The 16,589-nt window shown below is 32.4% G+C and overlaps 1 protein-coding gene across 1 annotated transcript; it reads right to left on the bottom strand.

Annotated features, from left to right (window-relative positions):
• Positions 1–4,211: 4,211 nt before the first annotated feature.
• LOC139519106 (N-acetylgalactosamine kinase-like) lies at positions 4,212–16,583 on the bottom strand. The gene is made up of 9 exons (XM_071310913.1): positions 16,474–16,583; positions 12,002–12,090; positions 10,274–10,397; positions 9,084–9,321; positions 8,553–8,651; positions 7,605–7,757; positions 7,068–7,278; positions 6,477–6,678; positions 4,212–5,388 (listed from the first exon to the last, which is right to left on the bottom strand). The coding sequence occupies exons 1-9, from the start codon at positions 16,518–16,520 to the stop codon at positions 5,184–5,186; spliced, it is 1,368 nt and encodes a 455-aa protein (XP_071167014.1). The 5' UTR covers positions 16,521–16,583; the 3' UTR covers positions 4,212–5,183.
• Positions 16,584–16,589: the final 6 nt, after the last annotated feature.

Raw genomic sequence — 16,589 nt, forward strand, 5'->3', positions numbered from 1 at the left:
AGTTATAGGAATGCTTTGGTATAGAGGATCTTTGAACAGTCTTCATGTCCATCAGACAGTTATAGGAATGCTTTGGTATAGAGGATCTTTGAACAGTCTTCATGTCCATCAGACACAGTTATAGGAATGCTTTGGTATATAGGATCTTTGAACAGTCTTCATGTCCATCAGACACATTTATAGGAATGCTTTGGTATAGAGGATCTTTGAACAGTCTTCATGTCCATCAGACAGTTATAGGAATGCTTTGGTATAGAGGATCTTTGAACAGTCTTCATGTCCATCAGACACAGTTATAGGAATGCTTTGGTATAGAGGATCTTTGAACAGTCTTCATGTCCATCAGACACAGTTATAGGAATGCTTTGGTATAGAGGATCTTTGAACAGTCTTCATGTCCATCAGACAGTTATAGGAATGCTTTGGTATATAGGATCTTTGAACAGTCTTCATGTCCATCAGACACAGTTATAGGAATGCTTTGGTATATAGGATCTTTGAACAGTCTTCATGTCCATCAGACACAGTTATAGGAATGCTTTGGTATATAGGATCTTTGAACAGTCTTCATGTCCATCAGACAGTTATAGGAATGCTTTGGTATAGAGGATCTTTGAACAGTCTTCATGTCCATCAGACACAGTTATAGGAATGCTTTGGTATAGAGGATCTTTGAACAGTCTTCATGTCCATCAGACAGTTATAGGAATGCTTTGGTATAGAGGATCTTTGAACAGTCTTCATGTCCATCAGACACAGTTATAGGAATGCTTTGGTATATAGGATCTTTGAACAGTCTTCATGTCCATCAGACACATTTATAGGAATGCTTTGGTATAGAGGATCTTTGAACAGTCTTCATGTCCATCAGACACAGTTATAGGAATGCTTTGGTATATAGGATCTTTGAACAGTCTTCATGTCCATCAGACACAGTTATAGGAATGCTTTGGTATAGAGGATCTTTGAACAGTCTTCATGTCCATCAGACACAGTTGTAGGAATGCTTTGGTATATAGGATCTTTGGACAGTCTTCATGTCCATCAGACAGTTATAGGAATGCTTTGGTATAGAGGATCTTTGAACAGTCTTCATGTCCATCAGACACAGTTATAGGAATGCTTTGGTATATAGGATCTTTGAACAGTCTTCATGTCCATCAGACACAGTTATAGGAATGCTTTGGTATATAGGATCTTTGAACAGTCTTCATGTCCATCAGACACAGTTATAGGAATGCTTTGGTATAGAGGATCTTTGAACAGTCTTCATGTCCATCAGACACAGTTATAGGAATGCTTTGGTATGGAGGATCTTTGAACAGTCTTCATGTCCATCAGACAGTTATAGGAATGCTTTGGTATAGAGGATCTTTGAACAGTCTTCATGTCCATCAGACACAGTTATAGGAATGCTTTGGTATAGAGGATCTTTGAACAGTCTTCATGTCCATCAGACAGTTATAGGAATGCTTTGGTATAGAGGATCTTTGAACAGTCTTCATGTCCATCAGACACAGTTATAGGAATGCTTTGGTATAGAGGATCTTTGAACAGTCTTCATGTCCATCAGACACAGTTATAGGAATGCTTTGGTATAGAGGATCTTTGAACAGTCTTCATGTCCATCAGACAGTTATAGAAATGCTTTGGTATAGAGGATCTTTGAACAGTCTTCATGTCCATCAGACACAGTTATAGGAATGCTTTGGTATAGAGGATCTTTGAACAGTCTTCATGTCCATCAGACAGTTATAGGAATGCTTTGGTATAGAGGATCTTTGAACAGTCTTCATGTCCATCAGACACAGTTATAGGAATGCTTTGGTATAGAGGATCTTTGAACAGTCTTCATGTCCATCAGACACAGTTATAGGAATGCTTTGGTATAGAGGATCTTTGAACAGTCTTCATGTCCATCAGACACAGTTATAGGAATGCTTTGGTATATAGGATCTTTGAACAGTCTTCATGTCCATCAGACACATTTATAGGAATGCTTTGGTATAGAGGATCTTTGAACAGTCTTCATGTCCATCAGACAGTTATAGGAATGCTTTGGTATAGAGGATCTTTGAACAGTCTTCATGTCCATCAGACACAGTTATAGGAATGCTTTGGTATAGAGGATCTTTGAACAGTCTTCATGTCCATCAGACAGTTATAGGAATGCTTTGGTATAGAGGATCTTTGAACAGTCTTCATGTCCATCAGACACAGTTATAGGAATGCTTTGGTATAGAGGATCTTTGAACAGTCTTCGTGTCCATCAGACACAGTTATAGGAATGCTTTGGTATATAGGATCTTTGAACAGTCTTCATGTCCATCAGACACAGTTCATCTGACTTCATGTCCATCAGACACAGTTCATCTGAACTTGACCTATCTTGATTGATTAGTGAAAAAAGTTGGTTTTTGTGGTCCATTCCATTTATTTAGATGCTATAAGCAATAGGTTAACTATAATACAATTGTACCTGAATGAAATAATTGCAAGGTTCATCTCACTCTGACATCATTTTCATTGTTTATTGATTGATGTCAAGTTTATATGGTTTGATCTGTTTCTTAGATACTAGAAGCAATAGGTCTTTTATATAATAATGGGTCTGTCTTGCAGGGTTCATCTGATATTGTTCAATATTTAGTTTTAACTCTTTGGTAAGGTCTGTTTCTCCGATACTATATTAAGCAATAAACTTTCTGAGGATAGAAGAAGAAACTTTTGAGAGAATGGGTTGCTCACTTTGTTAAATGTACATTATCAACAGTTGCCACTTTGCAACATATTTGAATATATCAAACTACTTATATATTACGTTCCAAATCATTAAGCCAGTTGTATTCAGGAATTTCAGAATTACTATCTTTGCATTTCAACATTGATCAGAATAAGAATTATGTCAGTGTGATAAAATGCCCATTTCCAGCCAACACCAATATGCTGGTGGTAAGGTTCATAGTAATATATTATTAATACAAAAAAGTAATTACATTTTACCCTGTTTGTCCTTCAAGAAAAATAATTTCACACTTTTCTTGGAAACCACTTTTAAAACACTTATTATTTGGTCATCACTTTTCAGTCTTGTTTCCTGTTGCTCTGAATTTTACTTTTTGTGGAATGAAATTTAAAATGTTCATCACATTTCCCCAATACTACTGAACTTCATATTTGGAAGCTGCTCAGTAGGAAAGATTAGTAATGAGTACACTTTTTTTTTTTGTTTGTTGAGAGACTTTCCTCTGTTTTTTGATACTTTTAATTGTTAGACGAAAACATATTTTTTTTGGTGTTATTTTCAGTAACATTGAAAGCAATGTTGAAAGGTTTTCCAGTCTTTGAATGCAATCACATGTATTTCATGATTTTAATGTGATATATTTTGATGATGAATATGACTCTGAACCATAATCTAAAATGCTTTTTCACAAGTCAACAGTTCACAGGAAGCCAAGTCATATCAGCAAAAGACGATCTGATTTTACTCTTACTGTAAATAAATATTACTGCAATGTCACACATATTTACTGATAAAGAAGCTTCATTCAGTAAACCATAGCATCATCAATGAATTATAAGGAAAAGGTTAAGTATAATTCCTGACAAATAGGGTAGCCTCATAACTCTTAGACAAGTTAATCTGTGGTAGATTCCCTTCATTGTAGCTGTTTTTGGGTTAAAAAAAATATTTTAAAACTGTTTTGGAATAAGAAAATCAGTCTTCCCATTTGCACTACATTTCTATGAAAGATGAACGTTTTCAACTCATGTTTACAACAATTTGAATTTGCTGATTATCATTTGCACTTAACACATACACACCTTTGAATGTTTTTTTTTAGTTCTGTTAAAATCATTTTCGGTTATGCTCTCAAAAGTTTTATATTTACTGGTATGTATTTAAAAATTTTCTACCTCAAATAGACATGTTGAAGGTTAACTCACAAACATGTTTTGTGTGCACAGAAATCATGGTATACACATATTAATTTTTTGGAAGAAAATGTAACTTTTGAAGCTGTTGCAATGTGATACATTATTCTTATTTAAATAAATATTGCTCTTATTCCACAATGTGTTGTCCCTCTGAACAATTAAAATTTGGACTTACAACCCTCATTACCATCCAGGCAAACACATTATCCATTACATCACAAATGCAGTATCAACATGTTTTAACTTGAAAACAAAAATTAGAAAAAATATTTCAATATAAATGTTTATTGTATAAAATATATGGCATAAATCAAGTACAAACAATGATTGCAATTTTCAGTACAAAGTCGAGAGGCCGGAAATACCTTCAACATACACATCTCAACTCATATCACATTTCATATAGTTGAATAATTTTTTCCTTATTGATTTTGATGCCCCTCCCACCATATTTTCATAACATTTTTAATATGGAACTGTAAGAAAATAATAATATTACCTTCATGCTTTACTGAATTCTCTGAACTTTTCGTTGAATATGAAAGTGCAATTCACTAATAACAATAGCGTGTTTAAGCAATAAAAACTAATATCTGAATAATTCATTAAACGTCCTACTTTTCAATGTATTTTTCTTTCAACTTCAATAATTTGTTCAATATCTAGCAGTAAATTATCTGAACAATCAAACTTCTTCTTTCATTAACATCAGATGTCACAAAGAGTATATTGTAAATTGAAATTATTGGTAATGCAAATGAGTGTGTCTCTCACAAAATTTAGTTTTAGGGACTTTGTCTTCATGTTACAAGACTGGCATTAGGTTTACACACAAGAAAACAATACAAAACTGTTGTTTGCTGATGACCTGATATTGACTGATTTAACAATATAATGAAGCAAATGTTTGTATTAAATTGAAAACATATAAGTAAACATTAATATAAATAAAGCATATAAAATGTCAATATATGTGTATAATATGTATCTATGTAGGTTAATTGTCCAACACCTTCCCATTAACACCACAGTTCCCCTGAAGTTTCAATCCAGATAACACCAACAGTGCAAGACCCTCAGGGGTTGATATACACCACCTTGTAATAATACTAATTTATAATGTTGTTAGCATGTATAAACCTCTATTAAATGGTCCCTCATTTTATTGTCCTTGCAATTTAAAAATTAGACTAGACACAATTTTTATCACAATTTTACAAGTAGCCAACTTCTTATTAATTTCATTCAACATAAATAGCTGCCCCTCCACCTGGTTGTGTAGCAAACAGATTTTCTTTAACTTTTTCCTTGAGTCTGTCATCCTTCCCATAATACTTTTCTGTAACTGACTTTATGAAAGAATCAACTTGATTGGCTGGAACCATGGAAACAGCACATCCTCCCCAACCTGCACCTGTAAGTCTTGATCCAAGAGCACCTGATTGGCTGAAAAATCACAGACATTAAAAGATATATTGCTTCATAAAGATTGATGATAACTAAATTTCAAGATTAAAAACAAGGAAATGTATAATAAGATATCTATCAAACATATTGTACATGTATTATCTAATATTTTATTTTTAATTTGAAATATTACAGCTCATAGAAGCATTATAGGCAATGGACAACTTGATTTTACCAAATAACACTTGGGGAATATATAATCATATAGGATTTACATTGAATTTTAACAGCATTTTTTATTAGACTATAATTAAAACAAATGTGTGTACGAGTACCCCAGGTCAAGACTAACACAGCTAGTCTTTTAAGATTTATAAAAAAATACTGCTAGCTAGCAGGAAGGCAAATATTATGTAACAAAATTTAGATAATACCAGCAACTAACCGAGGCTTTAAAACACAATGGTAAACCCTTTGGAATCATATACTGAAATATTGACAGGGATTTAAAGGTGTTGGTGGACATATCCTGTTCTGCTGACAAAACAAGTCTGTTACGCAATCACAGAAAAAACAAGTGAAACTGTGAGCTACTGCTCACTGATGATACCCCTGCCGCAAGTGGATAATATTAATTGTGTAAAAATATGCAAGTGTCAGTAAACAGGAAGTTGTCAAGTGATGAATCTGAAAATGCATCACACGGTATAGCTGACTTATATTAACCCTTAAACCAAATTTCAGAAATCCTTGTATTGTAGTTCCTGAGAAAAATGTGACGAAAAATTTTCAACTTGGCTATCGTGTGTAAAATCAAACAAGTGTTCAGTAAACAGAAAGTTGTTGAGTGATGAATCTGAAAACGCATCACACGGTATAGCTGACTTATATCAAGCCTGAAACCAAATTTCAGAAATCCTGGTAGTGTAGTTCCTGAGAAAAATGTGACGAAAAATATTCATGGGACGGACGGACTGACTGACAGACTGACAGACTGACGGACTGATGGACTGACGGAAGGATAGACAGAGGTAAACAGTATACCCCCCTTTTCTTCAAAGCAGGGGTATAATAATAAAAATATTTAGTATTAGGTATTTCATTAAAGCCTGATAACTTATTCTTACCAACAAATATCAACTAATCTGTCTAAATCGTCACAGCTACATTGGTACAAGTCTCTACAGCTGGAATGGCTGTCATTCATGAGGTTACCCAGGACAACGGAAGCATCAGCTGGTTTCAAGTCACATGTTTTCTTGAACTGTAATACCCTGTTGGCCTCACTAAACACATGGGTGGCTCTGTTATGTAACTTAAATGTTTTAACTGTAATGTATAATTGTATTCACTTCTAATAGCCACTTATATTTTAGCTCAGCTGTCATAATTTTGAATTTGAATATTTCTAGACCGTTTTATCACTGATGTACTACTGTTAAATCTCCATTCAAAGAACAGTAGTGACTATATATGCAATTTTGTAAAATTAATCATTCAATTATCAAAAAATACATCAAAAGTTGATGATCATTCATGTAGTATGTTAAATTTAAAGTTATGGTTATGGACTCAGAAAATATTACCATTTGATAGAAAATTTCAAATCTTATTAAAGCAGAGGTTTACATAAGATAACTTTGTGGAAAATGATTTAAACTGTTTTTCTTTCTTTAAAAATATCTAAAGCTTATATACATGTAAATTAAAATACTTACCATCAAGTGTGTTTGCACTAAGACTAGTTTGAGCAAGTTCATCAGCAGTAACTTCTAGAATGCCACAAACTTCCTCTTTTGTGTATGGCTCTTGGTGTAGTATTTCCTTAACCACATTAATAGCTTCATCTAAAGTTAATCCTAATGCTTTCTGGACATCAGCAAATCTTTTAAATTCCCTCCACTTTAATCCCTTTGTCTTTGCGATTATCTGCAAATCAATGCATACAACATTTACAACTGAAAGCATATATGTGTAAATATTTTTCTTGCAATTGATCATTTCTATTTTTGATTTTTCAATATCTGTTTTAAAAAAAATGTCTATTTGTAATCAATATTGCTCAGGTGAAACTTACCGTAACAATTGTCTGAATATCTCTACATAAAATTCAAACTGAATTGAACTATGGTGATCAATAGTTACTAACTTTTACGTCATTTGATCTAATGGCTTATTTTAAATTTAACATATCAACCTGAAAACATTTCAAATTGTAACCTTGTCTAATTGGTACAAATAAGTAAAAAATGTACCTGTGAAGCCAGTCGACATTCCACAACTCGGATATTAAAATGTGAGGTAGCTGCTTTGTTCAGTTCTACACAACAATTGGATATCACAAATACCACATCCTCTGGTAGTTCAACGTCCGTGGATTTCAGAGGATTGAATTCTATTAACTTGGCCTATAATGGATTGAATTCTATTAACTTGGCCTATAATGGATTGAATTCTATTAACTTGGCCTATAATGGATTGAATTCTATTAACTTGGCCTATAATGAATTGAATTCTATTAACTTGGCCTATAATGGATTGCATTCTATTAACTTGGCCTATAATGGATTGAATTTTATTAACTTGGCCTATAATGGATTGAATTCTATTAACTTGGCCTATAATCAAAAAGTACTTATCAGAAGAGGAATAATATCTTTACCAAAAACCATCAGTGTATTATGGTCAAATAATCATTACAATTAAAGATATAAGTTGGTCTCCTGTAAAAAAACCAAAAAAAACACCTATTGCAAAAAATAGAGTTGATATATATCATAAATACAATTTTCATTTATGTTTATGGAATATCAATTGTCATGGATTTCATAGATATTAAAAATCTAAAAATTTAAATACTCTATACATTGCTCTTTTTCTTTACTTTTACAGGAGCATACAATGAAACTTTGAATTTAAGTAACAGTGAAAAAGCATTTTTCCACCACAAAAATTGATACATGTATGAAACTGAAATAAATTAATTCACAGCTCATCATCTGTTTTTAACTTGTTTTATTATCAATTAAGAAGTACTGATCTCTGTAAATTGGAATCCAAAATCCAAAAGAAAATGAAGGTACCCATTACTTTCAAGAAGTGATAAGGAACAAGTACTATGAACACAGACTGAAGATTAGGCACAAATATTTTAATAAGTATACCCTCCTCAGTTAGCCTGGGTATATGTTTTTAGTACTTACAGTGCCTTTGTTTGCCATAAATGATATCGCTTGGTCCATTCCACCTCCTTCTGTTCCTATGAAACGTTCACAGTGGGCACACATGTCAGACAGTTCTTTCTAAAATATATATATAGGTAGCTCTGATAATATGCATTGTCGTAAACATATATATATATATAGATATAGTTAAAACATTCTAGTAAGAATGTGTGTCCATAGGACATCATCAAAGCAGCTAGGCTTGCATCATCTCATTTCTAACTATGCAACTATGTACATGAAAAATCTGGCCAAGGTGTGTAAGAGAATATTGAAGGAAACTAACAACCGCTAGCAATTTCAAATTAAATCTAAATTGATTTGTCAAGATGATGAAATGTTACCACATGTTAGGTTAAGAAATTGAAATCATTTTTTTTCTTTAGAAAAACTGTTTGAAGTTCCTGTGTACACAATTAAGGCAAAATACATTTGAGCTAAAAGTAGATATGATATGACTTTTCATAAACAAATATTGCAATCCCTCAGAATGGAACAATATTGCTATACCTTAGAAAGTGCTTGTCCATTGGCATGCATAGTCACCAGTGCAGCACAACACACTAATGCACTAGAACTAGACAGCCCAGCACTTTTAGGAATAGTGCCATCTACAACACACTGTAGTCCTTTTGGACTGGTCACTTTACAATGTTCCAGTAGTCCTTTAAGTCCACACAGAAAGTAGTTATGCCATACTGGTTTCTCTTTGTTGATGGACAAATCATTTATATCACATTCAAACATTCTGAAAATAGATTACTATAGTTGTTAATGTCTGTGTCATTTTGGTCTTTTGTGGATAGTTGTCTCATTGGCAATCATACCACATCTTCTATTTTATAATTTTCAGATATTTCAATTGTTGCTTCACACATACCTTTGCACTTTGTCGAGAAATTGCAATCAAAATGAATGAGCTAAATTAAACAGTTGTATTATTTCATTACATGAAACTGATAATAAATATTTCACTTATGAGTTATTCTGAACCATCTATTCTTTTACCACAAGGATCATTTACAGTTTATCCATTTTGTTAATCCTCTTTTTTTCACTGTCCTTTATTTGCTGTATACCAGTACAACTTTCTCATTATGTGCCAGTCTTTGTAAGAATCAGGCAATTTAGGTAAAAATTAAAACATGATTAGAAAAAACCCACCGAGCTAATCATGCTATTTAATACTAACCATCATCCTGAGTTAAAAAGTATTAGTCTTTCGTTTGTGTGTGTCCGGTAATATCAAATAACTTGGTTAGAAAATTGGTTAAAATGATAGCAAATTACAGAGTTATCTTGCCTTATTCGTTAATTTCTAGTGCATTTCAACCAAATGGTATCTTCTATTACCAGAACAGAAAATGGAAATGAATGTTATTTTTGTGCATAACTACATATTATGAACTGAAATCAATGTCAAATAGGGTGGGTTTTTTTGGTCATGTTTTCACCACTGCCTAAGTCTTAGGCAGACTGGCACTTATTACTTCATACTTCACATGCAAACATAAACATAAATGATAAATTATGAAGCGTTTGGTTACCTGTTTGAAACTGGTAAGCAATTACATTATGTGGTCATTCAAATAATAACCAAATTAATCTTATTTTTAAATATTTTTTGTATTTGACAACATTTTAAAACGAATAGATAAAATGAATGTGTCAGATTTTGAAATAAATATTAAATAACTTGCCCATATTCCATGTTGGTGTTTACCAACTGAAGACGGCCACTGTCATTTGAAGATACAGCAATTATAACATCTTGTTCTATTGCCATTGGCAACACAGAATATCCACAGTAATCTATATGTTCACCTGTCAATAAAATTCAAACCATGACAAATAATAAATAAATACTTGAAGTAAATCATGACAAACAAGTGAAACTGCGAGCTACTGCTCACTGATGATACCCCCGCCGCAAGTGGATAATATCAATAGTGTAAAAATATGCAAGTGTTCGGTAAACAGGAAGTTGTCGAGTGATGAATCTGAAAACGCATCACACAGTATAGCTGACTTATATAAATCCCGAAACCAAATTTCAGAAATCCTTGTATTGTAGTTCCTGAGAAAAATGTGACGAAAATTTTCAACTTGGCTATCATGTGTAAAATCATACAAGTGTTCGGTAAACAGGAAGTTGTCAAGTGATCAATCTGAAAACGCATCACACGGTATAGCTGACTTAGATAAACCCTGAAACCAAATTTCAGAAATCCTTGTATTGTAGTTCCTGAGAAAAATGCGACGAAAAAAATTCATGGGACGGACGGACTGACGGACTGACGGAAGGACAGACAGAGGTAAAACAGTATACCCCCTTTTTTAAAGCAGGGGTATAATAATGAATAAATACTTGATGTAAACCTTGACAAATAATAAATATTTGATGTAAACCATGACAAATAACAAATATTTGATGTAAACCATGACAAGTAATAAATATTTGATGTAAACCATGACAAATAATAAATAAATACTTGATGTAAACCATGACAATTAATAAATATTTGATTTAATTTTTCAATAATTTATTACTATGACTTACTGACCTGAATAAACATACATGTACAGCCCTAGAAAGTAGAACTAAGATATTCACATGAACCTACAGTATATAATTACTGAATTGTACTGTAAAGTAATAGGTGTGTTTTCTTGTAGTGATTTTCTACACCACCATGTCTTTATTTGATTTTGATTGTAGTTAAACCAGAAAACTGTAGCATATGAAATTTTCACTTAGGTGTTTTCTTGTAGTGATTTTCTACACCACCATGTCTTTATTTGATTTTGATTGTAGTTAAACCAGAAAACTGTAGCATATGAAATTTTCACTTAGGGTTTTCTTTTAAAACCCCACTTTCCAGTTACAAGAGGTGGACAGGTTTTTGCATCTTGTACATCCATGGTTCTTCCTTCTATTATATTAAGGGGGAGGGGGGTTCAGAGGGGTTCTGATCCCGAAATCCTGGGCTTAAAAACATGTAATCCAGAGGTCCTGAATTTAAAGAAATTAAAATCCCAACATCCTGAAAATCGAAAAAAAAAAATCCTGGATCCGGAAAGGATCAATCCCAAAATCCTGAGCTTAAAACACACGATCCCGAGGTCATACCCCTCTATCAAGACTATGGAGATTCAGAAATCCACCACCTCCATAGTCTTAATATAGTGGATGGGATATAATTTGAATCATGTTTTTTTACCAAATTATCTCCCTTACATTATAATAATGTGGACATGATGCAGGTGTCAAACCCTGAAATTGTTTATGCAAGACACTCATGGGTAGTTAGGATAGTTAAGCTACTGTACAGGTAGAAATCCAAATCTTTAAATTAAGATGTGGCTCTTTGTTAAATGAATCTGATAAAAAATGAGTGAGTTTTCTGTTTAGAAATTTAATCACACACCAATTAAATTGACTCTTCCTGATGCTCTGGCATAATAGTCTGGTTTCTTTCCATAACTTCCCATAAACTTGTCTTTAATTCTACCATATCTAAAATACAATAAAGGACACTAAGATGAGCTTGGATAATTATAATACCTTAAATATAAGAACAGTGTCATAATTCCTCTAAACATGCTAAAAGTTAAATGGTCCATAAGAATAAGAATCAATATACACTTATGTCACATACTGTTTATAAAACAACAAATTAATTCAGGTATAGGTATTTATCATGAGGCTTAAAAAATAAGGTACTCTGTTAGAATTATCTCTCTCATCTGATTTCTATACATACAATGACATAATCCCAATAATATTTTCCAAATATTAATCTAAACCAATCAAAACTTGCAGACTAGAGTTTTCCAAATTTAATGCAGTATTTTCTGATATAAAATATAATTGCCAATGTTAAACTTTGATTTACCATGGCAACAACAGAAATCAGATGGTATCATAGTGTGTAGTCATGGTAGTAGCACATCTTAGTTAGTCACTTATCTATAGTTTCCATAAAGTTTGGTAGCAGTTCTCTTATGGATTTATGACAAACTTTTTTTATTAAAGGGGCACACAAGCTTCAAGGTATAGAAAAAAAAATTTGATTGGTTTTTGTTTAATCAATAAATAAATGAAAGTGAAAAAGTGAAATAAAAATGTTGGTTTATATTTGACGAAATAAGTGTTTAAGCAAATTTGGTTTGTCAATTTGGCACAATTTTAAAGAATTGAACGTTGCAATTAAACAGTTTAAGTACACAATAGGTTAGTTTGCTGTCTGAAGTTTTCTCAATATTTTATTACTAATATTTTTAATATTATCATTCTATATACTTATTAAAAGGAATAATCTGTTCGTTGTTTTGAACATTTTTTGGTAGTTTACAATTTTTTCAATAATTAAAATAAAACTTAAATAAAGCAAAGAAACTTCAACACAAACTGATGATTAATCCACATACAACATGTACAAGGATCAAAACCAATTTAATCATTGTGATTCAAATTGTTGTTTCTGTATTTCCTGTCTACTTTTATAAGATGAATAACATTGCCACCACTTTTGTATGTTGACTAGCAATGTGCAGTTGTCATGAAATAGAAGTTTTGTAATACTATAAGTTACATGAGGGTTGTATTTTAAATGGGGTATCTTCATGATGAATAACTGCATGTAAAAATTCTTGCCATTTGATGTTAACAGTAATTTTTGGTGCATGATGATAACATGTACACTTTCTTCATGTTCTTTTAGACAATAAAAAAATCAACTGCACAGTTAATTTTTCTCTCAAAATATAAGGTTTACAACAATTATTTCTGACTGCTCATAAATTATAATGATATTTTGACAAATCACAGTAAAATTTGAACAAATTTGATGCGAACACTGGCAGGAAATGGATGCATGTTGGCCGACGGTAAAGGGCATTCCAGTTTCCTACCCTCTTACATTGCACCTTATAGGTATGTATACAAATGTATATATGGAAATCTGTGCAATTTGACCTGAGAATCTGGTAAGAACCTTCTTACTATACAAATCCTTGTATACACCAATTGGTCTATACCATTATATGTCAATTGGTGGATTATACGTCAATTGAGGTATAATCCACCAATTGGTGGTTATTCCTGACCTGATCAATCATCATGATAATGCTGATCATCATCATTCATCACCTGTAAGATACCTGTAAGATCGTTGTGGGGCTCATATGGAAGGATCCTATCCTTTTTAGCCCACCCTATTTTGGTACACTTTCAAAACTGATACAATCATCAATCCTGCATGATTTGGTGCAATATTTCACACAATTAAAAAGTTATATAGAAAACTATTTGTGTCCTCATCAATTTCTTAACTGATACATGACTGACTCCCAATGACGGTCTATACTAATTTTAAAGGCTTCCACAGTTTTTGATGAAATAACTTCAACTGGTAGGTTATTCCAATCATTAATAATTCTTTGTGAGAAATGTCTTAATCGAAAAGAAGTGTTACATCTAGGTTTTGCTAATTTCCAATTATGCCCACGGGTATTTGTACTGATGACAGTAAAAAATCTTTCATAAGATATATCTTCGAATCCTTTTAATATTTTGAAAGCTTGTATCATATCACCTCTTCGCCTTCTGTGAGTTAGGGAAGGTAGTTTAAGTACTTTTAATCTGTCTTCATAGCTTAAATGTCGTATATCAGAAATTAATTTAGTTGCTCTCATCTGCACTTTTTCTACAGCATTAATATCTTTCTTTAAATGCGGATACCATATTGTATTTCCATATTCCACGTGTGGTCGGACCAACGCAACGTATAGTCTTAAAAATGTATATTGATCTTTAAAGATAAAAGTTCGGTTAATTAGCCCAAGTATACTATTGGCTTTATTTATTTTACTTGATATATGTTGAGAAAATTTAAGATCATTTTGAAAAATAATTCCAAGATCCTTTTCTTGTTCATCTTTAATGATATCAATATTGTTCATGGTATAAACATTTTCAGGATTATTTCTTCCATAATGGATTTGTTTACATTTGTTCACATTAAATTTCATGTCCCATAACTTGGACCAATCGTAGAGGGCATCTAGATCATTCTGTAAGACATCAGATTTAGAAGTAGGTGCATAAATTTTAGTATCGTCTGCGAAAATTTTTACTATAGACTCCACAACATCTGGTAAATCATTTATGAATATAATGAAAAGAACAGGTCCAAGTACACTGCCTTGGAGCACTCCACTAATTACATTTTGCCATTCAGATTTTTCCCCTTTCACCGCAACTTGTTGTCGACGTCCAGTTAAAAAGTCAGTTATCCATTCTAATATAGATCCACGAATACCGTATGAATACAGTTTCTTTAGTAATCTTTTATGTGGCACTTTATCGAAAGCTTTGGCAAAATCGAGATATAATGTGTCCCAGGATATATTATTATCCATATATAATGACCAGTCTTCCATGACATCAAGTAATTGTAATATACATGATCTTCCAAAGCGAAAACCAAACTGTGAGTCTGATAACAAATTATTGGTTATTAAATGATCAATCATTTCCTTCCGTATAACCTTTTCCAAAGTTTTACAAACAATTGAAGTTAGACTGACCGGTCTGTAATTTCCCGCATCCAGTTTACTACCTTTATTCTTAAAAAGTGGGGTAACTCTAGCATCTTTCCATTCTTTTGGAATTTTTCCAGTGTCAATGGACTTTTGAAATATCAAAGTCAACGGTTTTGAAAATGTATTTGCCATACTCTTTACTATTAATGGATGAATATTATCTGGACCCATAGACTTGCTTCCATTTAATAAAAGTAGATATTTTTCAACTGTATCTTGATTGATCACAAAGTGGTCTAAAGATGATTCAAAATTTCTCTCTTCAATATTAGGTATATTATTTGGATTTTCAGCAGTAAATACACTGGTAAAAAAGTCATTTAATACAGTCGCTTTTTCCTTGTCAGAAGTAGTTAAGTTCCCATTTGGTTTCATAAGGTTTGATACTGCTGATTTTGATTTCACTTTACTTTTGACATATGTCCAAAAATGTTTTGGCTCAGTTTTAGCTTTTGATGCCACTAACTTCTCATATTCCTTTTTTGCTTTTCGAACGTTCTCATTTGCCCTGTTTCTAGCAACTTTATAAAAATCAAAATCTACTGCTCGTCTAGTAGCCAAGTATCTTGACCAGGCCTTTTGTTTGCGTTTTATATTGCTCAGACAATCAAATGTTAGCCATAATGGTTTAGGTTGACAACCCGGTTTAGGATTAGTTTTCGGTATATACGTTTCGACACATTTTTTATATTTTTCATAAAATATTTTCCACATCTCGCTTATGTCTTTATCTTCAAAAGAACTATCCCAATCAAAATTGCTAAAGTCTTCAGAAAATTTTTCGAAGTCACATTTGGAATATTTATATTTCGATTTACCAGTTTCATATTCATTGAAAGAGTACAAAAAGTCAAATGTAATGGTAGCATGATCACTAAGTCCCAGTGGAGCATCAATATTAATATTGTCAATATTGCTTTCATCTTTTGTAATAACTAAATCTAGAGTTCTACACATCTGATTTTCCCTAAATCTTGTAGGTTTATCTATATGTTGATATAGAAAATTGTCGCGTAAAGCTTCAATAAAAGTATGTTCGTAATGGTCCTCAGAGTGAGGCGTAGTCCAAAAGTTCCAATCAATATCACGCATATTAAAGTCTCCTGTTATTAAAATATTGTTATACAATCGAGCTGCTTCATTCAAAAGTCCAATAATCACGCTATAACTATGGGCTCTAAATTAGAAACAAAAGATTCTTGTTCATTTCTAAGCGGTTCGATGTAAACATAACTGATGGAAAATCTAATGACCAAACTTAAATGACATGACATAAGCTATACAAATAGTAAACCTTGAATTTATTTCCACAGATACTTTTCCAACCGGCACGTTCTCCATCTTTATGTCATGTGGCTTATCATCGTCATGCAAATGCTTGAATAAAATCGTCTGCTTTTTGATTTATTT

Source organism: Mytilus edulis, chromosome 4 (genome assembly GCF_963676685.1).
Source record: "Mytilus edulis chromosome 4, xbMytEdul2.2, whole genome shotgun sequence".
In the NCBI taxonomy this organism is placed as follows: Eukaryota; Metazoa; Mollusca; class Bivalvia; order Mytilida; family Mytilidae; genus Mytilus; species Mytilus edulis.

What these genes read in the sequence shown, in the direction of transcription:
- LOC139519106 (XM_071310913.1), bottom strand. Translation starts at nt 16,520, where the DNA reads ATGGAGAACGTGCCGGTTGGAAAAGTATCTGTGGAAATAAATTCAAG. An exon ending in ATGGACAAGCACTTTCTAAG is followed by an intron (nt 8,652 to 9,083) that starts GTATAGCAATAT and finishes TATATATTTTAG; the next exon opens with AAAGAACTGTCTGACATGTG. An exon ending in AGATTAGTTGATATTTGTTG is followed by an intron (nt 5,389 to 6,476) that starts GTAAGAATAAGT and finishes GTGATTTTTCAG; the next exon opens with CCAATCAGGTGCTCTTGGAT.